The sequence below is a fragment of the Zeugodacus cucurbitae genome, chromosome 5 (genome assembly GCF_028554725.1).
Source record: "Zeugodacus cucurbitae isolate PBARC_wt_2022May chromosome 5, idZeuCucr1.2, whole genome shotgun sequence".
In the NCBI taxonomy this organism is placed as follows: Eukaryota; Metazoa; Arthropoda; class Insecta; order Diptera; family Tephritidae; genus Zeugodacus; species Zeugodacus cucurbitae.
In genome coordinates this window covers 51,702,195-51,729,981 of record NC_071670.1, presented here as the reverse complement: position 1 = coordinate 51,729,981, position 27,787 = coordinate 51,702,195, and the positions used below count along the sequence as shown (strand labels likewise).

At 37.0% G+C, this 27,787-nt stretch overlaps 1 protein-coding gene across 2 annotated transcripts in view; it reads left to right on the top strand.

Annotated features, from left to right (window-relative positions):
* The window catches only part of LOC105210621 (LIM/homeobox protein Lhx1), a 128,805-nt gene extending 105,864 nt beyond the window's left edge, over nucleotides 1–22,941 (top strand). Inside the window, exons 6-7 of one of the 2 annotated variants that reach the window (XM_029039259.2) lie at nucleotides 20,254–20,527; nucleotides 21,488–22,941. In XM_029039259.2, the coding sequence (XP_028895092.2) occupies nucleotides 20,254–20,527; nucleotides 21,488–21,789 (576 nt within the window). In that variant the 3' untranslated portion in view covers nucleotides 21,790–22,941. The remainder of the gene's footprint in view (nucleotides 1–20,253; nucleotides 20,528–21,487) is intronic. The other variant, XM_011181699.3, reaches the window with a different exon arrangement.
* The last annotated feature ends 4,846 nt before the right edge of the window (nucleotides 22,942–27,787 follow it).

Sequence of the window (27,787 nt, the reverse complement as noted above, 5' to 3'; positions counted from 1 at the left end):
ATGTTGACAAGGGTGTGTGTTAGACGATCATTGATCACTTGTGTGGAGCAAAGATGTGTAGGAAATGTTTTCAAAGGGGTATTAGATGATTTTAAAAGTAAATGCTTTGCAATTTGTATTTCATAAAAAAATTTTATTACCCTTATCTCTGTTCGTAATTTTATATCTTGGAAATATTTGTTAAATAAAATCGCTCGATTGGCCTTTTAATATAAAATTAATTTTCAAAATGTTATTTTTTTTTTTGAAAAATCAGTCTAAATTGGACTGGATTCCTAATTTTCAAATCATTGCAGAATTACCTCAATATTTTATTGTCCGATTATTTGAACCAATTATTCACTCCCACACTCTCTTTAATTAGACATTTTGGAATTTCTGTCTAACCAATAGATGGCGCTATAGTATATATTTAATATATTTAAAATCCATATTATTACGCACTGCATTCAAAGAAAACTAAATTTTTGTATTACACTTCACTTCTTACTTTTTTTTACCTTTTTCTTGCAAGAACCTGAAGGTCTAAAGGTGTTTATAAGGAAAATATTTGACTTAAGTGATGTTATGAAGTGAGGAGTTTTACTCTCGCTTCAATTTTCTTAATCCCCTAGTAATCTAGTCCTTAATTATACCGGAATTATAGTATAGTATAAAATTATTATAGTTCGTTACTGTAGATTAGACCCAGCCCGAACTATATCTATAGTATTAGATAACCATTTAACGCTCTTCCAAAATTCAACTAATTCTGCACAAAATTGCGGTCTTGAAATCTTCATTAGTTTAATACGTTAACAGCAACAATTGAAGCCTTAGTCAACTACTAATACAACAACAACAGCATCTTTGCACTCTACAATCCAGTACTAATATTCTTAAAACTACTTAAAACGGTAGCGTGACCAGTTTCACTTTTTCAGACTCTCTAAAAAATTTCACACTTTTTTTAGAACAAAAAAAATGAAGAAAATGTAGAGCGCGAAGCCAAAAAAAATGCAAGCGATGACGAAAATGAAACCAAATACGAATAAGGGTATTCCCAAATACAACACAGACCTTTTTCGGTACAGATGTCAGTGTCTTTGTATAGATTTGAATCTAAGTGGTTATGGACTAACGGTAAAGGGGTACAAATTGTCACCACTTCTAAAGAAAAACACTCAAAAAAAATAAATATAGGAAAGTTATATACTTTGTCTAGTTCATAGTACATATGTTGGTTCCCAAACAAAAAAATCCCACTGAAGCAGGAATGAGCTGAGAAATGGTAATTTGATCTCAAAGGAGGCACTAGCGCAGCGGGTGCAGCGGGTGTTGAGCAATACATATTTACATATATAAATCTATTGAAATCGAGTATGTTTGCCATCATCACTCACACGCGTTGACTCGCTGGTTGACTTGACAGTTGGTAGGCGAGAAATTTCGAGGGCGCGTACGCAATTGACAAGCTAGCGGCGAGCGCACGAGTACTACAAAACGCTGTCAGCTATTGTCACCAACCAACCAAAAAAAAGAAGAACATCAAAAGACATCACTTGTCTGCAACAGCAGCAGTTGAAGGTTGCAACGCGTCGTCTTACGGTTGCAGTGGCATAACCAACATTTAGCGGCGATGGGGCACCACACTTTCTCAAACATTTCTTTTTTCGTAATAATTTGAATACTTAGATGTTCACCGCCGGCGCACGAACACACAAACAGAAAGATGTGGAGTCACCACTGACAGTAGGTGTCCTCAACAAATTGCTGCCGTTCGGCCAGCAACACAAATACACACACACACTCGTGCAGCACAGTTGGTGGCAGCGTTGGTTAGCGGGACAACATGCGACACAGTGGCCATAATTTGTCCACATGATTTTTATGAGTCATTTGTAGGCGATTTGCATTTATTTCTGGTTGTTTTTATATTTGTTGTTGTTGTACCTGATGTTGTTTTTGTTACTGCTTTGTTGTTGTTGTAGCTGAATTACCTTTTTCGGCATGTTTTTAACGAGCAATTTGGTGCGGTTGGTCACTTCGTGGTGCTGCTCAGCTCCTGCCTTCTCAATGCAGTCACTTGTTGTTATTGTTGTTTTGTCGGTGATATTCCCGTTTTATTGCACTACCGCTGCGTCGTCGTTCAGTCGAGATTTGTCGCATGCATTTGACTTTTATAGTTTTATTATATGCATTTCTTTCGCATTGCTCCGAGCTATTGTTGCTGTTGTTGTTTGTTGTTGTTGTTGTCAACCTTCGCTGTTTGTTGCCTTTTTACAGTCAGCTTTTATCTTATCAACGCATACAAGGTTCCTTTAAGCTTTTTGCAAGTGCAAGTTTGACACGAGGAAAGACCTGAGTGTTCCTTCAACCCAAACCCGGCACGACTCGATAAACAACAATAACAAAAACAAACCAACTGGCAACGGTACACATGAGCGTGCAACGCAAATAATGGCTTTTCCGCTCAACATTTTAATGACCGCATTATGCGCAAACGGCGTAAAATTGTCGCAACGCCGCCGGAGCGCATTGAAGGTCCAACCGAACGGTCATTTGATTTTTGTGTGCACGCACACTTAACGGTACAGGTCCAACAAGTAAGGTTACACGCAGGCGCTTGACCGTTGCTTTGGAACAGGTGTTTACACACATTCATACAAACATTCCTTTACTCTTCGCGTTCACCTTTTGCCCGAACTTAGTTCTGGGAGATAACCGTTAATGTGCTTTCACGACACATTTCGACTTTGCTGGTTTTGTCTCTCATATTTGTATGTATGTGTGTATTTGTGTTTCTGTCTAACCAAGTTTATCTCTATTTATTTATCTATTCAACTTATTTCAAAGGTCGCCAGTTGTGACTTAACCGTCATCACTTGCCGCAAGTCTGCCATAACGGAAGCACTTCTTAACGTTCGCTTCAAATCTTTCTATGTCGTATAAATCATTGGTTTCGTAAGCTTTTTCGGTTTCATCCGGGTTTCGTATGAGTGCTTTAGAGAGCATATGATTTCAGTAGATATTAGAAACATATTTGGTGTAAAAAACAAAATTATTCCATGAGATTGTCTTTTAAAAGTTCGGAGATCGCAAGGAAACAGTTACGAAAAGATAGTTTTGCTCTGTTTTTAATGTATTCATTATTCTAAGATAATGGTTGTTCGACGTTATATTCAGAAATATCCTTATGAATATATAAACTTAAAAAAAGATCACAAATGTAATAGAAACCTACACAACAGAGACCTTGAGTTATATCTACTGTAGATATGAGAAAAGTTCGAAGAAAGCTGGCGGTTATCTTATCCCAATGGTATTATTAATAAGGAGATATCATGTATTGCTCATATTGAGACCCGTCCTATTCGATTCCAGATTGAACTCAGTTAGAACTGGGACATTTTCTGTACACTGGAACAGCCCTTACTTAGCAGAGTTATAGATTTTAGATTTTTTAGACTCATCAATTTGTGTCCTCATGGGTGAATTAGGATAAATATCACCCCTAATCTACCGCCAAACAAATTTTGCTTATTTTATTGAACAAATCACTTGAATGAGATTCATTGGAATATCGAATCCTATGCTTTTCAGTTCACGAACACATAATCACGCGGAAGAAACTCTTTTAGAAGACTAGCATCTCGTGATTATTTGCTCATTTTACATTTCTGTTCTCCAGTTAGCACTTTGAATAAAAATATTGTACAGAGCATCAGCTCTAGATCTTAACTAAGCTGTCAAAACTTCGAAAAGCGCCGTCCATCACATACGATATCATCTTAAATATAAAATACTTAATTTTATAAGTAATAAACGCTATCAAATAAGACCCCACTTGAATGTACAACTTCAACAGCATCATCGAAAGTTACGATACCACCACTAGACGCTCAAAAACAGTACGCGCAACTTAATAAACATTTAATGAAACCAAAAAGCTTCCGTTCGAACAGGTTCACCCGTTGTGCGCTTTATTTGACATTCAAAATACAACTTCTGCCATAAATGGCAGATAAAAAGCGCCAAATTATTTGGAAAGACGCACCGGGACATTTATCATAAAACAACATCCTGCTTGACTTTTACGCGACGACGGATGTGTGGCGTCTAAGCAACGCTACATAAACATAGCATGGCACATTAAAAAGCCATTGCGAAACTCCCACGACATATTGACAACAAAATATAAACAAAATTTAAGCAAATAAAAATGAGTTGAAATATAAAAAGAAACGAACTAAAATACGAAAAAGCGTTGAAAACAGACAAACACCCACGCGAAAAAGCGATTGAACGCCGCGCTTAGAACTGCGACACAGCTTAGCCGTTCCGCAGACTCATAATCTAAGCTTGAGACAACAGCAAACAAATACAAATTGCCGCCGCATGTGATTAGCAAAAGAAAAACAACGCGTTTATGGTATGCGAGTGAGTATGAAGAAAACGTGAGTGACGCCGGTGTCAAATGACAAAACTGGCGTCAAACTTGTTAATATGCAATTCTTGCGACATCAACATCAACATCTCATTTTTATTCATAACTTTACCAAAAAAAAAATTATTTTGACATTTTTTATGTGAAAAGGAAAGGGAAATCGCGGGCGCAAACGCCAACGAGCCGCTTGACTTGAACTTTAAACTTTTTTCTGGTGCATACAAGTACGTTTGTAATGGGCCACCGCGATCAGCGCCAACGATCATTGATCGGTGAATGTTGGCGCCGGGTCGCCGTTTACTCTTAGTTGTTGTCATATGGTTGCTTGGCGGGCGTCTTTACCGCTTCAACACGCACCATTTCGAGCTTAATTTTCTGGCAATTATTCGTGTGCATTGTTGTTATTGTTATTACTGCTGAGTGTTGATTTCTTTTGTATCGAGCTTTTATATTTTTTTTATTTAAGACTTTCTGACTTGTTTTTGTTTTTCTTGTTAAATACATTAGACTAATGTCTTTGGCTTAAAATGCGACGTAAATGGAGCAAATAAACTGCCAGTCAAGCAATAAATATGTTGTATGGTAGTAGACTTTACCAAAGCAAGAGAGGAGGAAAAAATTAAAAAAATATAGCTAATAAAAATGTAAAAACACTTGTAGGCCGATAAATGTGAAAAAATTAAAAAAAAAATCCAAACAATCGTAGACTGGATATGTTAATGATATTGAAAACGTTTGACTGCTGATTTATTATAGCACGATTGTTGGTTGCGCTTTCAACGCGGTAATTTTTTATTCTTCTTTTCAACTGTTTTGAATATTTTAGCAATCTGTCCAAGGCGATACAAATATTTTGGCCAATTTTTAAATAATTTTGTTTTTTCCAAGTTGGTATATATTTTTTCTAGATTTTTGCTAGATTGCTTCATATGACACAGGTTAAGTAAGTCGAGATCTTAGCTAAGTGAAACATGGGATGTATCGGAACATAAGACAAACTTTGCGTGAAGAAATAATTTCTGCCGTTTTTGGCAAAAATAAAATTCTGAAAGTTTTTCACGTTAAGTCAAGGAGAGCGCAGGAAGAAATACCAACTTCAGGGATGATCTAAACAGAATTTTGTAAAATTTCCGTATGATTTATACTATTACAACAATAAAAACAGTATTGACAACAACAAATGTTGTCGGCCGAAGTATAATTCTAGGATTATAAATAAAGTCTTCAGATTGCATTTGGGCTTCGTTATGTATGGTAATATCAAACCTTTAAGGGTATATCTAACATAAAAAATATTAAAACCGAGATCAAGGTCACATCTATTTAAAACGTGGAATATATTCAAATATGTTGTAATGAGCTCGATGTTTCCGCAAAAACAAATGCTATCCATTTCAACGATGTCGGATTATATTACCAATATTCAGACTTAATTACTGTAGTAACGTAAAAGCTAGAAGTTATTCATGAATAGAAATAGACCTTAAGGATACTAAAAACAATACGTTGCCTACAGGAAAACAAAATAATGACCAGAATATGATTTTTGAAAACTCTCTCATTCAACTTCAGAGCATTTAGTTGATACTTTTTAAAATATTAGGTTTTGGAAAACAGGGAAAATTATATTATCCTTTTCTTATCCAGTTGAAAACGTTTAAAAAGTTGACGCTCCGTATAGGCAATGACTACCATATCGACTTAAGGGATTAGGTGGGTGGGTCAAAATTTCAAGATTAAAAAAAAAAAATGTTTCCTCTTATTAACACTTTGAGCCCCGCGTGCCCCACCGGTGGACATTTATGTTTTGACGATTTGGGACAATGTGACCACCCGTGGACATTGGTGGATTTTCATTATGGGACATCGTGACCACCGGTGGTCACAAAAAAAAACAGGAAAAAAACAACAAAAATGGATTTGGTTTATCCAAAATAAATATCACAAAGTCACCTCAATCGCAAAAAATCAATAAAACTAAGTAAACAAATTTTGGTCAAAGCTTGTCAAAGCTAAAGCACAACCCTTCGTCAGCATGCGGTCCACCGGTGCAGAAAAAAAATGACCACGGGTGGGCACGCGGGGCTAAAAGTGTTAAATAGTGCAACATGTTTAAAACATTATCCAAAAATATCAAATCAATCCGAGTAATATTCTAAGAGATATACCCTTTGGAAGTTCCGCCCATCAGGCAACGTCAGTATGAATGAAAAACTTTAAACGGCTTTATCTCAAAACTAATTTTCTCAAGTCGGTGGACAAGATATCTCAAAAAGTTCTAAAGAAATTTACACACATTATGTAGTTAATGAACGATCAGATCCATATATGGCGAAATTTTGACCAAAAAAGTCAGGTTTTTTTTGTTAAAACTCAAAAATTCAAATTTTAATATTACTTTCCATATAATTAGATCTATCCACGTACTATCGAAATATTTTTAGTTTATTGAAAAAATACTGTTTGAAAACTTATATTTGATATGAATATAAAATAATTTTAGTATTCCATTACAAAATCTTACATTTAAAAAAACTAAGCATTTTCTAAAGCTTCAAAACCAACTTCCAAAAAAGATTCATTAAATACCCCTCTCAGTATCTCTTGCTAAATCTTCATAACTCCAACAATTTTCCACAAATAAAAAAATTTCTATGTAATCTCAACCGACAATTAACTGCAATTCAAACCGCAATTTAACCGCAACACGAGCGTTTTCGAAATTCAAAAGACCCTTTAAATGATATGTGTGTGTATGCACGTATAAACAACAAATAAAAACAAATCATTAAAATGCACAAAGGGCAACTAATCAACGCATTTATGCTCAAATTTTTCTTACTATTCAACAAATAGTGGTAAATTGGTAGAGGAAAAACAACAAACGTCAAGTAGCCGACAAGAGAAAGAGAGTGGGCAAAACAGATGGACAGACAGAAGAACGATAGACAGACAGCAGCTTGAAGACACCGCCACCGCGCCTGATGTTGTTGTTGTTGTCGCTGTGGCGTTGTTGATTTGATGAAAAGCCCACTTTGCGGCTAATAGTCGAAACAATGGGAAACACGCGTCCGATTTCAACAACTCATCAACAAACGATTAATTTTATGAATTGACCATCTTTTTTTTTTGGCTGTCATTGCCTACCAATCGCCTACTGTAAAGCGGAGAGTCTTCAAGCGGGGGTACTTGAATAAATGGGTTATTTAGTGTATGTGGAGTGTATCTATGTAGTAGCGACGGCATTACTTTGATAAAAACAAAAATTGCCGCCGGGCGGAGGTCGCCGCAGCTACACACCGACCGTCGGCACTTCTATACGCTCGTAGGTGCTGCTAGCATACAATCTACATTGTTGCTGTTGTTGTTGTTTCATTGTTTAATAATATTGCTTATTTTATTGCCCTTTCATTTTGGACAACACACAAATTTCCTTACTACCGCACAACGCCTACAACCGCACCGCCCCACCCCCGCTGTGCGACTCGTAACACGCTACTTCCTTGCAACATGACTTGGCAGAAAGTGTAAAGAAATAATATATTTGTATAAATTGAGAGAGGGAATAGGAGGCGTTAACACTGGCGCTATCGGTTGAAAAAAAAGGTTGAAGTATACAGATATTTTGTGGAGACAAATTGCCAGTCATCACCAGTGTTCAAGTAGCAAGTACAACTCTTTTTCGATTACAGTTAAGCACAGAAAAACTAACTGACAGCTACATGACAACAACAACAACAACAGCAAATACAATGACTATTTCTCAAGTCGCTTTTTTTGCCGTTTATCGACGCGCAGGTGAGCGGTAGCTAAGCGGCAGGCAACACGAGCGTGCCGCCGCCGTTAACCGCAATCGTGCCGTCGGTCTTTGGAAAAGCACAGCGTCTTACTAAGTCAACTTAGCTTGCTACTTGCAGCGCTGCATTTTAGAAAAGTTAATTAGCTGTGTTTGTTGTTGTTGTAATATTTTCATTTCTAGTTGAAATTTACTCACATTTTATTTAGTCATGCAACTAATTTTTTGGTAGAAGGAAAAAAAAGCGTGAAATTGAAAAAAATCATGTTGGTTGGTATTAAGTCCACGGGTCTCTCAGTCAGGCGCTATGTTCATTTTTTTCGTTTCACCAAAACTTAGCTGGCTGACTATTTTTTCCAAAGCGCAAGATTTGAATGAAATTTGATTAGCCCGGCGCCGACTGTTCGCCATTGTTCGAATACTTTTGTTTTTGTTGTTGTTTTTTTTTTGCCAACGATATGTAATACAGTGTGTTAGAAAAATATGGTTACAAATACTATATTTTCGAAAAAATTATTTCAGAAATACATGTGAAAGAAGAAAAGAGGGAACCAAATTTTTTGTTTTTGAGAAGAAACTCTTAACTTAAAAAATTTTGACAAAAACTTACCTAAAAGATTACTCAAAGAGTATTATCTTAGGATTTGTGTACTTAGAGAGATAGAGTTTTCGAAACTGACTGCCGAGCAAAAGTGAAATCCGTCCTATCTGCCGTTATAAAATATTTACTAGTTACTAGTTATTCTCAAAAACCATCTCAATAATTAACTTCTAGAGTTTGCTATTGAATTTTGTTGTTGCTGTCAGCCTTTTATGAAGTTTCGAAATTCAGTATTATGGTTCGAAAATATAAGGTCTCGAAATTTAGTAAGAGAAGAGCTCCACCTAGCGGATTATATGTATTCAGACTCAAAGAATTTCGAAACGTTGTAAGTTTTTATTAAAACTGTGGAACTTAATGCTTTGAAATTCGATTTTCAACATTATACACCAAATCTAGAGGAAAAACGCTCGTCTTCAAAATAGAGTCCGAAGTTTCCTTAGAACATAGACAAATAAACTACATTTTCTCTAAAAATATTATCGACTCTTCAGCCAAGATACCGTAGAAAAACAACCCTAGAGATTTGAGAACCACCTTAGTTCTCAACTCACAACTTCAACTCGCCTCAAGCAAAAACGTTCCTTCAAACACTCACATCACTTCTGAACACACTGTTCGCCAAACAACAAACAATAATCATAAAAGTGCCAACATACAACAATGAACAACTAATGGACCAACCAAAATCAAATCATGAAAATAACCAATGGACCAACTGCCAAAATAAACGGAATAGACCAATCGCGAAACCGCTAACCAAAAAGCGCCAGCGCTAAACAAAACGACAACCAAGACGAACCGCCGCAAATCAACCAATCAATGAAAATAACAAATCAGCGCGAGAGTGGGTGAGGGGGGCCAACTGCAAACTATGTAACAAACAATGCCGAAACAACAAAGAGGCGCCGAAAAACATGTGCAACCAAAAAATGCTGGAGCATACTGGAGGAAACCAAAAAAAAAAATCACATTGGCGTTAGATGAGTTTACAATTTACAATTACAATAGCGCCCACAGAGTTGCGCATAGTTTTGATAACTTTTCACCGCAATTTCGTTTGTATGCGCACACAACACAACTTGCAACACTGTGCTATGGCATCTGTTGTGTTAGGGCCCATAAACACTTTTTCATTTTCCTGCGTATTCATTTAGTTACATTCATGAATTGCCATTTGGTGTGGCCTTTCGACTCACACGCCGCACCGCACCGCTCCACGCAACGCCCTGAACAAAAGAAAAATCGCCGAATCATCGAAACTTAATTTCGAAACAATTGAGTTTTTCGATTGCCTTGTCTTTAATGAACACAGTTGCTTTATGACCATCGCCAATTCTCCTTACCACACAGCAACTTTGTATTGTTGTAATGTGATCCTTCTGAGATGAACATGTATACTTTAACAAATATGTGTTTGGCGGCTAAAATCAATGATTGCAAGTTCGAAATCATTGCTTCCCCTCGTTTCTTGAAGAGAGGACTACTAGAATCCCAGGATTACTTTTTGATGGTTTGATGATATTTTGATTCTTAAGATAGAGATTCTCAAGGATCTATGACGTCTTTATAGCCAACATTCTATCTTCAGAAATCTGTATGAAATGCAGAATGGCTGCAGAGATCACCACTATACCACAGCTCCATAAGTGAGGATTGGTCTGATGCATGTCGGGTTCATCTCTCAAACTAGTTGGGAATGTACTACGAGTATATCATTTCTACAGATATTTCTGCATCATGTGTATTAGGTTCGGAAGGATCTGTCCAAGCATTTCTCAAGATTTTCTACACAAATCAATTTCCATTAAAGGGTACTTTGGTTTGGAAGCTAGGAAGACTGGAATACTGGCGAGGTGTAACTGTGCAGTTTTCGACTCGAGAATATAAACCATTGTTTCGCTTTTAATCGACATAACGTATATCGAGTTCGTCTAAAACAATACGATCCTGAGCAGATATGGGACTCCCTCTGACAAGTACCGATTCTCACAGCTCGGCTTAAAGTCAGTGGACTTCCGACCGCTATTCCTATTCTGTTAACTAGCTTCGGCTGTATCTATCTACTAAAGCGGATCTTCTAAGTTTCTGCTTCGTTGAAAGCTCCATTTTCATCCAGAAAAACTACTTTCTATATAAAAATTATGAAATTGAAGAGCTCTTCTATCACTTCTTATTATTTATACACGTTTTAAGCAGACAATTCCCCTCCTCTGTTACGAAACGAGCCAAGAAATTATCATAAAATTCAGCTACGTCCATATGTATAAGTATATCGTACCAGGTTTTCGTTGCGCCCACGTCCACATCTGTCAGTTCGGCTGCGGTCTCTTCAGCTCACTCAAGCGTATTATTGATATTTGTAAACTATTTTATTTTATGGCATTACTCCTTGCTTGATATTGCTTGCTCTTGCTGGACATCTGTTTGATTGTCTTGAAAAGCGTTGCAAACTGGACTTCAAAGCCTCGCGCCCTGATAGCCGCATAATTACTTATGAATCTTGCTTTTCACATAATTTTACGACAATTAGTTATTAGTTTTGTGTGCTATTATTTGGGTAAGCGCTCCAAATGTCAACCAAGACACAATATTTGTCTTTCGAGGAAAATCCTTAAACACAAATCAGCTGCGCGCAGGGTTGCAATCAGCATGCTATTAAGCGAGTGTCGGTTATAATAACAGCGCTGATGGCAAATGACAGCTGTTTCAAGCTTTCAGCCGCGCTCAACTCGGCGGTGTATTCGATTAGCTAATCATACTTGCTTAGCAATGCTACTAGCATGTGAAGTCAAGCTTTAGCTTGTGGTGTAGCGAATTGCCGCTGTTTTTTTTTTGTTCTGGTGAAGCACCAACACTTGTCGACGATTAATTCATGGCATATGTGAGGAGATAACTATGAAGCGTAGATGATCGATGCAAGTAGCTAAAGCATTAGTAATAATAAATACAGGCAGTAATTTATCAAGAAAAGAAAAAAACAATAACAACAACAACTAAAAGTAGTTAGTTTTATAGGAAGTCTATATATTTTCTTGCATCTCTTTTCAACTGATTTTCGCCGATTTGGCGAGCATATGCAGCACACACTAATGATGTTATGGTGTAATCAATTACATTTATTCTCTATGTGTGTGTGTGTGTGTGTGATTAGAAATCGTTTGAAAATTTCATTTCTACACGGTTTATAACTTAGCAGATTTGCTACACTGCCAGCCACATAAGACAAATAAGATGAAGGAAATGATGATTGTTATGAGGGCTAAAGGTGTTAAAAGATCAACAACAACAACAACATCATCGATGATATTTATGCGCAGCGAGTTGTTGAACTTGAAAGTTGTTGTGTTAAACAACATAAAACATATTAAACAATCAATATGCGCTGGAAACAACACTAACAACATGCGAGTTAAAAAAAGTAGCGCTTTTTACGCAGAAATAGCTTAAAATGGTAGAGCATACTAACAACTAAATGCAGCAAGCGTTCAAGTTTCGAGCGCTGCAGCTTTAAGCTAACTTGCCTTCCACGCAATAACAACTGGAATGCACCGTATGATCGAATGTTCATCTGATCGCTTACTGCTCGACATAATAAGCATAATTGACGTCATCACTTTGAAGACTTATGAAAATGTTAAAATTTTCTCCAATATAAATGCAGTCAAACAAAGATATATACAGATATAAGAAGGCCAACTACAACACTGGCCCACAAATTATTGCTTTTGGACGCGTTGAAAGCGATTATACGCCCCAATTAGCAAATGCGCTACATAACCTCAAAAAATTACAAAAAAAAAAAACAATAAACTGACAACAACAACAACTTAAAGCTCACTCAACAACAACAACAACAGCAATTTAAGCAACAACACATGGCCAGCAACAATTACAGTTACTGCCTGGTCATCGCATTTTTTCTGAACGCGTCGATCATTACCAACGATCTTCTTGCCGCCGCCGGCAGCGAGTGCGACGCGTTTGCGGAACAACGCGCACTCATGTTTCATGTCAGCTAATATTTTATTTCCGCACTTTACGCTTGTTTTTGCAGCAATTTTATTTGCCGCATTGCCACTTCACGCCCCTCCTTCGGGTACAATTGACTTTAACTGACCGCCGATCGCAGCTGATCAAGCAGCTAAAATGCTTGGTTGCTGCCTTTTTTCGCTGAAGGATGTTTGAATTGTGTTGAACGTTCGTCGCTCGTCGCTCAACGCAAAGACAAAGCGGATCATTTGCAGAACATCATTTTCGATCATTTAGCCAAATTACAGGTTACGCTTGGCATATTGGCCAATATGATTATTATTGTTGTTTGGCGCAACGACAGCGGTCATCATAATATCAACTATAACAACAACAACACAGACAAAATATGTATAACGCGAAATTTGTTGTTGTTGTTGTTGTTGTGATTAACTTCTTCTGTTGAAAAAATTATGGTAAATTATATTTAAACGGAGGCACACACCGTTCGCCGTTCGCCTCCAGTGCCGCCAGCCACGTCGCCGGCAACCGACAATTCGAACTTTCAGCATATGTATGTGTTGTTGTTGTTGTACGCCGCATAATAAGCACCTGGTTTGGCGGTAAAAGTAGGCGCTTTCGCATATGACGTCTGTGCCCCTAAGTTGTCTTACGGGCAGTCTTCTTGAAACACCCAACACTCAAGGGGGAAACCAATAATTTGCAAGTTTTTTAGGCAAAGCGGGGTGTTTAAAGTGTTCCGCCCGCAAAATGGTCTATAATCAGGCGCCCAAAAAAAGCAACAACAGCAATGTCACGTAGCAAAGCAGAGTAGAGCAGATCCAAGGGGATAAACGGTTTGAGCCTAATTAGGATGTTTCTAAATCTTCCAACAAAAAGAACACATCGCTTTTAATCTGAAATTTTACCGCAGAAAGCAAACAAAGTCACAACTAGTCTTCTCCAATGATCTTCCTGACTTAGAGAAAAGGTTAGAGCTGTTAAAGTAAATATAGACTCTTGATCTGACGCGGAGAAATTGTTCTATTTATTTCTACCTGGATATTTGGACTAGATCGGGTCTTCTCCATAGATCTTCTTCAATTATAGAAAAGGCTAAAGCTGTTAAAATCAAGTTGAACTCATGACCTGACGCGGAAAATGGCTCTATTCATGTCTAGATGGATGTTTTGACTAGGCGGGATCTTATAAATAGAATCTTTCTCAATTATAGAAATGGTCACAGCTGTCAAAAACAAAATGGACTCATGGTCTGACGCGTAAAATGGTTCTATTCAAATGGATGTTTCGATTAGACGGGGTCATCTACATAGATTAGATATGGCATAGAAGATTTTAAAGGTCTCGTTCTAGTTTTACACTTGCCTCACAATCGATGAGGTTAAGTATTGTGGTTGATTCCTTATCAGGAGTCCCATTTAAATACTTGGCATCATTTTTGTGATGAGAAAAACTTTTGATATGGTTTGAACCCTCAAAAATTATGAAAGGACTCGAATTCATCACAAAGCTGATAAGACTAGCTTGCCGATATTGCTGAAAGCCGAAGAGTTATGACATTTTAATCTTAGGATCGCGATATCGTTATAGTTAAATGAATTATCTAACTAAATCATTATAAAGTTAATACTTCAAAGCTTGAAGATATAGGAAGAAACCCCATTCTGACAACTTTCGTCATTCAATAGACAAATCATGTCATTATGAAATCCTGACCGTAAGCTCTACTTAGATACTATATGAGTATATTCCATTGAACTGGACTTCACCAGTTTGAATTGGCGCTTAGCTATCCCCTATCAAGTAACCCTAACCCCAAAAAGTTTAGTTTTACTAAATGTGTTTCAAAATAATTGAAATCAACTTCAAGTAACTGTCATGCTCTAAAAAATATTTAGATCAGCTAAACATTAACTGCAAAAGCTGCCTTGAAGTTCCAACTCAAATACCAAAGTAGTTTAAGCTCATGACTGTCGTGTTATTTACTTAACTAACTACATAATTTTAACACAGATTCTTCATAAAAATATAAAAATGTAATACCAAATGCATACAAACACCCTCCGTACTACATTGCAACAACCGATTTACATACAGAGTACAAACTTATAGCCATCGGCAACCTCGTTTCACAGTTGCAGCACTTGGTATATGCCCTAAATTGCAACTATTTTATCACTAAAGCATATAATTTTAAATATTTTTTTTTTTTTTTGGGAATTTTATGTAGCCATAAATTGAAATATTTTTGATTGCAACAACTAACTGTCCGTAAACTGACTGAAATGTGGATGACACGAACACAAATACGAAACCGTCAGCCATTCCGGGCTACACAAAACAAAGTTAAGTTTGTAAAATGTATTTGCAGTTTGTTGGTGATTTACTTTTGCCACATTTTATGTTGTCAGCCCGTCAGTGAGTGAGTGAGCTTAATGGGTACGACGATCCGTCGGTGTGGCTGTCGCATATTGGCTGAGTAGCCTGCAATTCTGCGCAGCGCTGAGTTATTACCAGTTATTGCTGACAACGTTTTTATTTTTTCACTTTTTGCAATGAGCAAACCCAGTCTCTCTCCCATTTAAAATGACGAGTATGCATTGTGGCAAGTAGTTGATTTTGTTGCTGTTGCGACTGCAGCAGGTGCATCTAAACGGGCTGTCACACTGTCATTGCGCATACGATTTTGCTGGCAATGCTTTTAGCCCACATTTAACGGGTTGCCTGCTGCAATGCACCGTTGCCAACGAGTGAACTGTCAAAAGTGACATTTCACTGCAAAACCAACCATATGCGAGAGTACCGGGCTAAGTGACAGCTGTTAAAAGAAAAAAAAAACATCAACAGCAACAACAACAACGAGGCATGAAGTGAAAAACAACTCAACTCAAATCGAAATTGAAACTGAACATGACAGCTGCATTTCAGACAGCCAGAGTTTTTGAGGTTTACTTTTACAAATAACTGCTCATAAAACATCAAAAGATGTGGTGAATAAATGTGTATTTATTTGTTGTTTTTGTTGATGGAATTGAGTTGTGTTAGTTATGGACTTTATGCATCAACTTTATTTAACTTTATTTAAATTGTGAGTTTTCTTTTTTCTTGAATTAAGTTTAAAAAGCTCGCGCAAAATTATGCAAAATCACTTTTCAGTTAAAAGACTTATGACATATTAAATATAAACCCGCTGAGAATTGTAAACGAATTTATGAAACGAACGAAATAGTGGCGTTATTGTGTAATTAACTTATTATTTTTGAATTATACTTTTAGTATAGTGTCCCAAATATAAGAAATACGAAAAAAGTATATGAAGTAATTGCGCTTATAGTAGAAAAAATGTAATTAAAAGATAGCGTTCATGAATTCCAAGTGTTTATTACAGTTGTAAATCTTGCTAATGAAGTGAATATCATGTTTTATGGCTAAAAAGCTTTTTGTAGAATTACTACCCATTAGTGAGGTCAAAAACCCTCTTGGAAGCTATCATAATTATTTTGCACATACTTCTCTAAAGATTCTAAATTTTTGAGCTAATTAGTTAGTAGACTAGGACAACTAGACTAAGCGAACTAACAAGCTATAAAATTTAAGAGTTTCAGCTAAGTCTTTTCTTCACATATAGAATTCTAATGTGAAATTTGCAACAGTTTAAGTGGGAACCAATTCGGTTTTCTGCCAAAAATAACTTACTCTCTATACAAATAAAACTTGTTTAAGTTTATATGTTTAAGCTACATACTTCATTGATGCCAAATTGTCTTAATAAAAGACAACAAAATTAAGTACACTAAGCTCGTTAAAAAAAGTCAAAGCATACGTATTTAGGGCTCAAAAGACACGAATATGAATGTGAGAGCTTTAGATGAGGTCAATGGAGTGTTGGAAAAAAGAGTATGTAAGGTCAGGCTTCGTATAATGGTAGAAATATCTCAAAACTCTTTTTAGAAGTGAGAGAAAACTTCTTATAATTTGCCAAAAATTATTAAAAAAACAATCTCGCGAAACATTGACTTAATCGAATTAGGTTAAAGAGCTCATCATATGAACTGTGATATACACATTTGAGTAAGAAAAGTGTCCTACATCACGTTGGAATTCGCCCCACGATCATTTCAAAATACCTCAAAAAGGAATCTAGTCACACAAAGTACTTTAGGACGTTGCATTTACGTTTATTTAAATTTCGAATAAAGCTTAAATACGAAGCACTAAAAATCCGTTACCACCGTTCTTCTTAAAAATAATAATTATTCACGGTATACAAAAAAGGAAGAGTCACAGCAGAACATATTAATACACATCAATCCTGTGCGCACAGCAGGAAGTAGCACAGCTGACAGCTAGACAGACCAACTAAGTAACGAAGCGCAAAAATGCAGACAGACGGTCATTCTCCCACGAAAATAAAAGTGTTGGCAGCACTTTGGCGCGAACAATTATTTCAGCGAGCAAGCGCCGAAAGCTGAAAGCCGACTAACACAACACAATAAAATTCAAATGAACTCCACAAAATGTAATATATGGACCTGCCAGGGAATAGGCAAATAAGAACTAATAAAACACAAAACTCTGGTAAAACATTGCAAAAATCAAAAACGATAATAAAAAAATTAGCGAAAATTTCATTGGAAACTATTTGAGCCACCAAATGAAATGCGTTTCAAGAAGTCGTTTACTATGCGAACCCTTTTGCATATTCATCAAATTTTTTAAAAATTAAAAAAAAAATTGACGCATAAAAATAATGACGTTTTCGCAAGCCAAAAGACATAAATCATAAAAATTTCATTGAGAAAAATTCAAAATTCCAAGCAGTGGCGCACATTAAATTGTCGAAAAGGTAACCGAAGATAAAAAAAATTGAAAAAGATATAAACTAACAACCGCAGCGAAAACCCAAAAAAGTGCTGCGTTGCTTTCCGAGTTGCCACTAAAATTTTGATATATGCACTTTGTTGTTTTTTTTTGGCGCATAAATATGGATTTGGTAGAAACTTTGGCGCACTGTCGTTAACCAACAAATGTGCGCGCGCATAAAAGACTGGAGAAAACAACGACAGAGAAAGATATAAACAGCGAAAAGCTGACATTAAAGACTACGCTGAACTACATAACACATAAAATGAGCGAACAATACGAAGTTGTGGCGGCAGCCAAAGAGCACACAGAAACTAAGCCGACATGATCGCTAATTTAACAGTAAAAAATCGCAAAATATCGGCAGTGGGCTACACCAAGGGGTCAAACAGTGGTTTATCGTTGGTAGAAGCGTGTTGTTACTAGGGCAAATATTTCTGTGAATTGAAAAATATCAAAATTTCTTGTTAATACCTCTAAAAATGTTACGGGCAGTTCAAGAACTGGAGGATCATCAGCTATACAGTAGATTAATCCATCTGAAGTATCGATCAGAGAATAGCGGTACTTTTTTTTAAGGACACATTGTATTACGATTACTGAAAATAAGCTCCTTCTCCCATGTGGATAATATTTCGTTCTTATATAGTCAAAATTGAATTACGAAGGCAATAGGAAGAATTTATATCTCTAAAGCCATTAGCCAAAGTCATACTAAATAATTTGTTGTAAGAACTTGTCTAAAATGTATACGATAATGTCTCAAAACCGCGAGCACAGTCTCTTACAATCTCAGAATTATCTCTCGAACTCCTTTTGCATGGGAGCATAGTTCCAGAGAGATTTTTTTGTGAAATAAAATTTATATTTAAATGAATCAAGGCCTTAAGAAACTAATAAACAGTTATAAAAGAAAATTATGTTTCATCTAAAAGGCCCGATGTACATAATCATCCAAAGTATATAGTCAAAACTTTCGTAGAAACGTCAGACTAAAAATCTAGATTTATTGAGAAGGGATCAAAAGGAATCATTATCTAAAGAGATAAGATAGTAGTATCGAATAATTTACTTTAAAAACTCAAAAAATTACTGGGACAACCCTTTCTGAGAGTACAGAGATAGTATCTTCAGTGCTTTTAGGACAGATTTCGAACATATTTGGAGAGAGAGTAGAGACCAAGACTAAAAGTAACCTTAAATTCCACTCGAAACACTGTTCTAAGACCATCTCTGTATGAAAACCGTCAAAGCTTAGTCAAAAAGTTTGCGCTGCACTCATAGACCCTGAACGCAATTGAAACGCGCGTCAGGGTTTTATGTCGGACGAGATGTGTAAAATAGTTGAAAAAAAGGAAACTCCAAAGAATCCTTCCTGCGCCGATTGTAGTTGCTTTGGTGGCGGTGAATGTTGAATGCGAGCAATTATCCATGTATTTCCTACCGTATAAAATGTGCAACAACAAAACAGGCAATAAATGTGAAACAACAACAGCCACAATACAAAAGCGAACAACAACAACAACATCAGCGAAAAACACAAAATAACAATAACAATAAAAACAAAAACAAAAAAGTGTCGAGCGATAAACGCATACATTTATGGCAGCAGCACCGATGCGAACTGATTGGGAAGATCATAAAATTTTATAATCTCACAAGCGTTGATGATGTGGGATCAACATAAGAAACGGCTATATGGTCCGTCCGGCATTTATATTTGCTGTTGCTGTTTGGTGTTTATGTTGTGGTTGCTATTGTTGTTGCCGTTGCTGGTTGTTCTGTTTGGTGCTTGTTGCCAGCTAGATAGCTGTTGTTAAAACTTTATCGGTTGTAGTTGTTTTTATTGTTGGTCAAGTTCAGCGATTTGGCGCATAAACCTGCCAACACACTTGACTTGACCCGACTCCGCGCATACAGTCGACACACGACGCAACACAACGCAACTGAACTCAGCGCAACTAAACACGGACTTGGACATGACATGACCGTGGATGCGGGGCAGGCTGGCGAGCTCTGAGGCAGTCGGTCGGCAGTCTGGCTTGTTTGGTTAGCATGCGCTTTGGTGGTGCTTGGCTTTGTGGCGCACAAATAAACAGTCTATAGCGAAATAAAGAAGTGCATAAACAAAAAACGGCAACAACAACAAAGCAAGTCAAGACAAGCTTGATAAAATGGCAAATGGGCAAGCATAAAAGACCAGACCCACACTCTCTCTACACCTCCGCTCCGCTTAAAGGTTGTAAGCGAGCTCATTTTAATGTGGTTTCCCATGTCCCGATGTGCCATTACTAATTCATAACAGTCAGGCAGCTAATAGCAACCGTCCGACCGTCCGAGAGTGCGACCATGTGGTCGAATGGACACACGGCTGCAACGCAAGGAGCATTCTCCACGTATCCGCATATCCGTCTTTATATTATATTTTGCCAAGCCAACTGCTTATGTGTTTCTTCCAAGTATGCGTGTGTGTGTGTGCTCTGCTAATCTCAAGTCTCTTCACCACCTGCAACCATTTTCATTGACTTAGTTTTTAATTGCTTTCTATGTTCTTCTCTTTGCCCGTTTTTGCAGGTTTGGTTCCAGAACAAACGTTCCAAGGAGCGACGCATGAAACAAATCACCAGCATGGGCCGTCCACCGTTCTTTGGCGGTGCGCGTAAAATGCGCGGCTTCCCCATGAATCTCTCACCTGGTGGTCTGGACGACGGGCCTGGTTTCCCTTATTTCGCGGCTGATGGCAAATTCGAATTTGGTTATGGTGGTCCACCGTTTCATCCGCATGATGGGCCATTCTTTCCAGGACATCCGGGTGGACCAATGCCGTTCAATACACCAGGTAGGTTTTGTAAGTAATTTTTGTTACATTTTATTATGCACACGTACATATATTTATGTAGTCATATTATATTATGTAAGATATTTAAGTTTGGAGATGATTAAGCTTATGAGAGGTCAAGTGATTAATTTTTCAAAGCGATTGAATTCATACTAAATGCAAAGAAAAGTAGTAGTTATTGTTAGTAAAGCATTTTTCAATTTATTTTGACGAACTCCGTCGTGCTTACATGCAATGACCGGCACAAAATACGCATCCGTTGCGCAGACCCTCTATCATGGCAGCGGTATCGCCCTCAGTCGTAGAAAGTGCTCCGTTAAGATGGGTTTAAAGCGATTTCCATGAGAAAGGGATGACCGAGTTATCTATGTCAAAATCAATATCGATCGATATCAAGGTCAATTGTTAGGTTAGGTTTGGGAGCTGACGGAGAATACGGGATTCCCACTTTGACAGCAGAAAAGTTAAAGTTCCTACCAAAGAATCAAGAGACAAGTATCTAAGAAGACATTGAAGTTTATTGCAATCCGATGAGGCGTCTAAAATCGACTCCTACCAATCCACTGGATACCCGAAGATATCCAAAATGTTTAGAACCACAGAAATCTATTAAAGGCACGGCTCTGTCAGTCCCTTCATCTAATCGCCCAAATTACCACGATTTTCTTCTGAGTTGAGAGCTCCGTCCATTAATTAGAAAAATAATTTTCATCCCTTTAAACATTTAGTTTAAGCCTTCCAAGAGTCCATACATCGAAAACTATAGAAAGAGTGTGTCCCAAGGATAGCCACAATACTATGGATAGGTCTTTAATATCGCCCAACTTTCACAAATCCAAAAAAAAGTGTGGTTCAAGCTTAATCGTCATCTTCCTCCAACTAATATCTTAATTCAAAAAGTATTTTAAAATATTTTACCAAATCGACTTCACATTTACTGACGTTTACTCTATTTTTATTCACTTACAGGCGGTCCCATGGATCACACCGGCCCCATACCGATGGTGAATGAATTTGGTCTCACACCCGAATCGCAATTCCTCAGTCAAGCTGGTGGCCCACCAATGAGTATACAATCGGCTGGCGGGCCACCGCCACCACCTGAACATCTACTGGCTGCGCAACAACAAGCACAACAACAGCAAGTGCAACAGCAACAGCAGCAACAACAACAACAACCGAATGGCCCGCGCTCCGCATCACCGGAATTCCTGACAGCGGCGAATTTCAGCGAACCATCGAATATGCAAAACGAAGGACTGGTTTGGTAATATACAAAACAATTGGCCAATCGCCTGCTGCTGCTGAAGACATTGAGCGCACAACAACAACACCATCAGCAACACCAACAACAACAACAGCAGCAACGACACCACGTGCAATTGCAATCGCAGTCATCACCAGCGTCTCTGCTGCCACCACCACCAGCAGTCGCTGCAGACACAACAACAACAACCGCAGCGGCGCAAGCAGAAGCGATGGCAGCGCTGTTGCTCTCGAATGAACAGCAACTGGAACAACAACAGCAACAGCTGCAAGAACCGCAACTGCAATTGAAGCAAGAAGTGCTGCCGCCGGAACAATTGGAGCTGCTGGAACAGTGGTGATGCAGACGCTGGCAGCAGAATGCGACGCAACGGAGAAAACAAAATGGCGGCGCATATCTAAATGCTTTTCTTTTGAGCAAAATTGCGGCAATGTAAATTATATTGAATTGAGAAAAAATACTAGCAAATATATGTTACACTGGTGTGAAAAAAAGCAGCGCTCCTCGAAATAGCCAGCCGAAAAATGGCCAAAAATAAATTTAATTTATTTTCTATGCGAAAAAGCACAAATAAAAAGCGCTGCAGCTAGCTAATAGTTATACAAAGAACAACAACAAAAACAAATCTTTCCCCACAACAACCACACACACAAGCATCTAAGCTAAGCCTATTTGTATTTTGTGTATAAAACAAAGCAAAAAAAAAACAACTTTCGATAATCCTGAAAAGCATAAATTTGTGGCACTTAAATGAAAAAATAAAAAACAAAAACAAAATCAAGCAGAAAATTAAATATATAAACAGTTATATATTTAAAAAATTAAATTAGTGAATATGTAAAATGAAATCAAAACACAGCAACCACTTTGAATGTGCAACAAAAAAAAAAGAAATTTTTGCTAAAATGTACCACAAAAGCAAGCTTATTTTTATCCTTAATTTTTTTGTTATCTTTCCTACTTTTTCTTAAAAAAAAAATATGTTGTCAAACAACGCACCCCCATTATGATGTAAAAAAAACTTTTCCTTAACTTAATTTCGATTTTATAATGAATGTTTGTATGTATGTATGTCTGCAATTTTTATGCTCTCCACTGCACACCAATTACTATGTAAACCTTCTTTATTTTTTCGTTCAGTTATGTATCTTATTTATCTATTGTAGTTGTAAGCTGTATAATTTATTGCTAATAGTGAAACCTATGTAATATTAAATATATATATGTAAAATGCTGATATTAATATAGAAAAAAACGAAAACAAAACAGGAATAATTAAAAAACAAAAACAAAAAACAACTAGTGAAAAGAGCAAGGCCCACTATGAAGAAGTATAAGGTAAACAATTTATTATTATTATGAAAAAAAGCAGAAGAATTGTATTGTAAAATGTATAAAGAATATAGTGTTAGCTTAATGTGTAAGTAATTATAAATAAATAAATATATATATATATACATATATGCATAAATATGATATTATATTTATCAGCAAAACTATTACGGTAATAATATGATGAAAGTCGTGTATGATAACAAATAACAAGTGAAAAACGTCAAACAAAAACAAATCATATAATTCAAATAAACAAATTGTTAACTAAAATGTGAATAAAATGGTTGTTTTTACTCCAAAGGATTGAGAAATAATGGAAGAAACGATTAAGAAGAAGAAGAATTTAACTACGGGTACAGAAGATGTTAAATTCAATCATTAAGAGGGACATCCCATGTGCTTTTTTTAATCATAAATAGCTGACTTAACATGTTTAGAATATGGTAGTAAAGTGATTTTGAGAAATTCGAAGTCGTTTTAAAAATACAGCTGTTAGAAGACGTAGCTGTCCGAAGCGTTCAGTTGGCTGCTGGAAATTTTGAACGCGTTTTTCTCAAAACCGTGTTTCTCAAACTTTACTCTATCGTATCTCAAAAACGACTTGACCGAATGACTTGAAATTCGTAGGTTATATTCAGCACATATAAACCCATGGAGCGCTCTTTTATTATTTGAAGATTCTAAAAATTTCGATTTTTTATAGCAAAAAAAATAAAAACAAAACCCAAAATTCTCAATTTTTTTCGTATGTCTACCAAAAGTCCATTTTTTGGTATATTCACTTGATCGTAGTGCGTTCCATGCATTTAAGCTTACAGATTAAAACACCACTATTTTTTTTGTTTCCGATAAGGCAATCAGCTGGAATCGTGTGTCATCAGCAGTGGTGTTCTGAACTCGTAACTCATGTTCTACACAATATGTTTAGCTCAAAATTTATATTTTTACTGTCAAAATATATGTTAATAAATAACATAAATTTATCTATTTACTGGTCGTAGAAAAAAATTAAAAAAAATCACTAAAAAACCAGGCCGTCACAAGGGAATAAGGACAATAGGAATAAAGGAACCTAAAACCAAAATTAGTGCAAAATATACACAGCGTGAAACATAGAGAGATAAAAAATCCGGAGAGAAAGAATGAGCTATCCTATAAATTTACTGTAAATTATATTAAATGTCAAAAATACTGGGAGGATTACACATTCCCACAATTTATTAGCATATGATAGAAAAAATGGAACATACGAAGGTGCTTCCATGAGTACTTAACACTTGAGATGATCCAACTCTTTTACGTTTTTTGGAAGTCTGCAAAGTAGATCGCCGTGATAGCAATAACCTACATATTCCATTAAAATTTCTGCCGACAAGTGATTTTTTCAAGTTTAAAACCAAAAAGGAGTCGCAAGGGTCAAATTTAAAGAATATAATGGAAATATTCGTCCGTTGTGTGACCATGGAAGAAGATCAACTCGGATTCGAAACGTCCCAATAGTTCAATATAATATAACAATGTGAAAGTTTTGCACTTATCTAAGTTCGATGTACATAGATCAACGGTGACCATCACCTAACCAACCAATAGATGAGTTCCATTGTTGGACTCCTTAAGGATGAAATGTCAAATTTTTATAGAGATTTAAGCAGTAGAAGCGAAGTTGTATCGTTTTGCATCTTGCTACACTACTACTACACTAGACTACTTGAAACTACAATATATAAACGCGATTATCTCGAAATCATGTTTTTCTGAAAACATCGTTGCGGTGACTTGAATTGCCGAAAGAGTTTTCAAATTGTTCGTAATTTATTTGGTGTGTCCTTGAACGATTTCATTTGTTTGTTTAAATTTTCATATCAATGTTATGAATTTTTCAATACATTTCAACAGATAAAAAAGTAGCCATTTTGAGAAAATCGTCCCCGTTTGCATAAACATTTTTTCTCATTTCAATGAATCGTTCAAGGACACCAAAGTCCTTATAATAACAAACTTTGTTTGGTTTTATGGTTTCAGTTGAGCTAATGGACTGGAATCGTAGTCACGACAAGCCTCTTCAAAAATACTCTTGTTGCGTAAAATGTCATAACTTTGACAATTATTATTATTTTTTTTAATTTTATCAGTTTTTTAAGGTTTTGTACTACGCAAGACGTATACCAAGTATTCAATAAAAATATGGCTACATTCCTCTACAGAAAATAAAAATGTTTCCTATTTCCTCTCACCTCAACATATACTGCTTATGGGTTATATAGCACTGTGTATTCATGTTTCGCTACCACCACCGCAGAAAATCCCCCGGGTACGCCTAAACATTTTGCATTTTATATCCTCAGTGAGAATGAGAGACACGTTTCGCACCGACAGCTAGCTCTCACAACTTCAATCGGTGTTCTTTCACCACGAACTCTGGACATCTGTCACCTAATAACCCAGGGAAGCTCTTTAAGGGGTAGCTGACACATTGAACTCGTCGAATCAGCGATAGACTATGTTCTTTCCATATTTATTGAATATCTAATTTTTTTTAGCGATCTATCTAGGAAAAGGTTAAATAATCGGACAAAAATCGTTAAAAAAGCATCTTCTAAATTGAATAGGGGATCACTGGGATGCTTTAGCCATCTGATAATCAGAATTTTGTAGACAGTTCGGCGACAGGTTTCATGAAACAGTGGTAAGAATATTTCACCAAAAAGATTAAACCTACTAAAATGGTTATAGAAACTTTTAAAACTAAAGCTTCTTTGACTGACCTTTAAATAAGATAACCAAACTTTAATAATCGTTGTAGAAAGTAACCAAAAATTCATGATCTGTTAGTTAAAAAATATGAAAAATGATGACTGCAACCCCGCAAGACATTCATTCATTTATTTAGATCAAATGTGGAGAAATGTACTACTGCAATGAGAAAAGTGAAAATGAAGGTGTGAAAATTGCATGAGAAAAGTTAAACGCCTTCACATGTGGTCTTCACACGAAACTCCCACACAAGAATTGCAGCGTAACTTCAAAGACAACAGAAATTTCAGCACGGAAGACAAATGTGAAACGTTTATGGAAGAAATTACTATCTTGAGATAATCGAAGAATAATAGAAGGGCGAAGAGTTGAAGAACTTTGTGCAATGGCAATGCAATCTACAAAGTGTCAAAGTGTCGAAGAGATGGCTGTATGTATTTATTGTGTTTGAAATGAGATCGAGGTGGGTCCAGAACAGTATATCCATTGCAACTCAAAAGACACCTTTCTGCGCGCATGCAACATACATATGCACCACGGAAACAAGCGCCAATGCCTGATGTATGGTACATTTATACGTGTCTAATGCAGCAGCCATTAGATGGCAAACCTATGCGATTCCACGTAAATTCGATGCAATAACTCACACCCATACACGCACACAAGTAAGCACACGCATGACCACAGTTCCAGTTCACGGTCGCTACACTGCATTGCCACAGCGCAACGACATGCAACACAAATCGAAACACTTTCAAATGGCGCACGCATGTCCACCCGCAATGTCAATGTTGCCACAAAAGCACCGGCGTTCATCTGACATATGTGTACATTTTGGATGCACTTCAAAGGCGAAGCCCCTTCAAATGACTGCTGCTGCTGCTGATGTTGCATCGTTGTTACACCGTTGCATGTTGCAGCGTTGCAAGCGACGCTTATGTCTCTATCACAAAACAACAAAAGCCGAATGCAGCACGATGTCCTTGTGCAAGCCGTTATCACCACCACGCCTCTCCGCACCGCACCGCACCGCTCTGAATACTCTGACTGCGAATCCGGCCTGTCAAAGTGCTCAAACCAGCAAAGCAGCCATTGAGCGTCCGTTTCGCAGCCTCATTGTCCACTCTACGCTCGGACGGACAGATGGACCGACACAGGCGGCTGTGGGTCAGGCAGCATGCAACGAAACCTTTTGACTGGATGAAGCTGACCAGAGCGACGAGGCGAGCAAACATTACATTGCTGCCAAACAGAGGAGTCAATATACCTCGCACAAGCAGAGGTTTATGCGAGTGTATGCGTGTGTTCAGAGGCGCTCATGTGTCACTTGTGGCTCGGCCGGGTGTTGTTCGCATTCATGTTGGAACTTTCATCAATGTTGTTATTTGTTGTTGTCACTCATGTTTATGCACCCCTAGTGCTGTCTAGCGTATTTGCTTTTGTTGTTATTATTGTTTTTGTTGTTGTTATGAATGTGATGGCCGCTTTGCTGTTATGTTGTGGGTCCTTGGTCGTTGGCTCGTTTGGGTCGTCACATTCCATTGTCTCGATTGCACATAATTCGTGTTGTTGAACACGCACTCGAACAACACACATGAGATGCACGCATGTCGATACACACAATTCGGTGATTTCGCTTTACATCACACCCCTCTAACCCCTATCAGCATTTCGTCATTCAAGGATTTCAGAATTTTCGGTAAATTTTACAGTGGTGTTCATTTATAATCTCTTTGTTATGTGAAGTCATCTGAGTTTAGACCATTAAATAGTTCGAAGACTAACTAGAATAAATTTGTAAAAGAAATTCGCATGTCTGTTTTGGATAAACTTCCACAGTCAAAAGGTTTAAGAATCATTTCCAAAGTGTAGTTCTTTTTTAATCCTAAATGTTTTCGAATCATTTTTTTCTT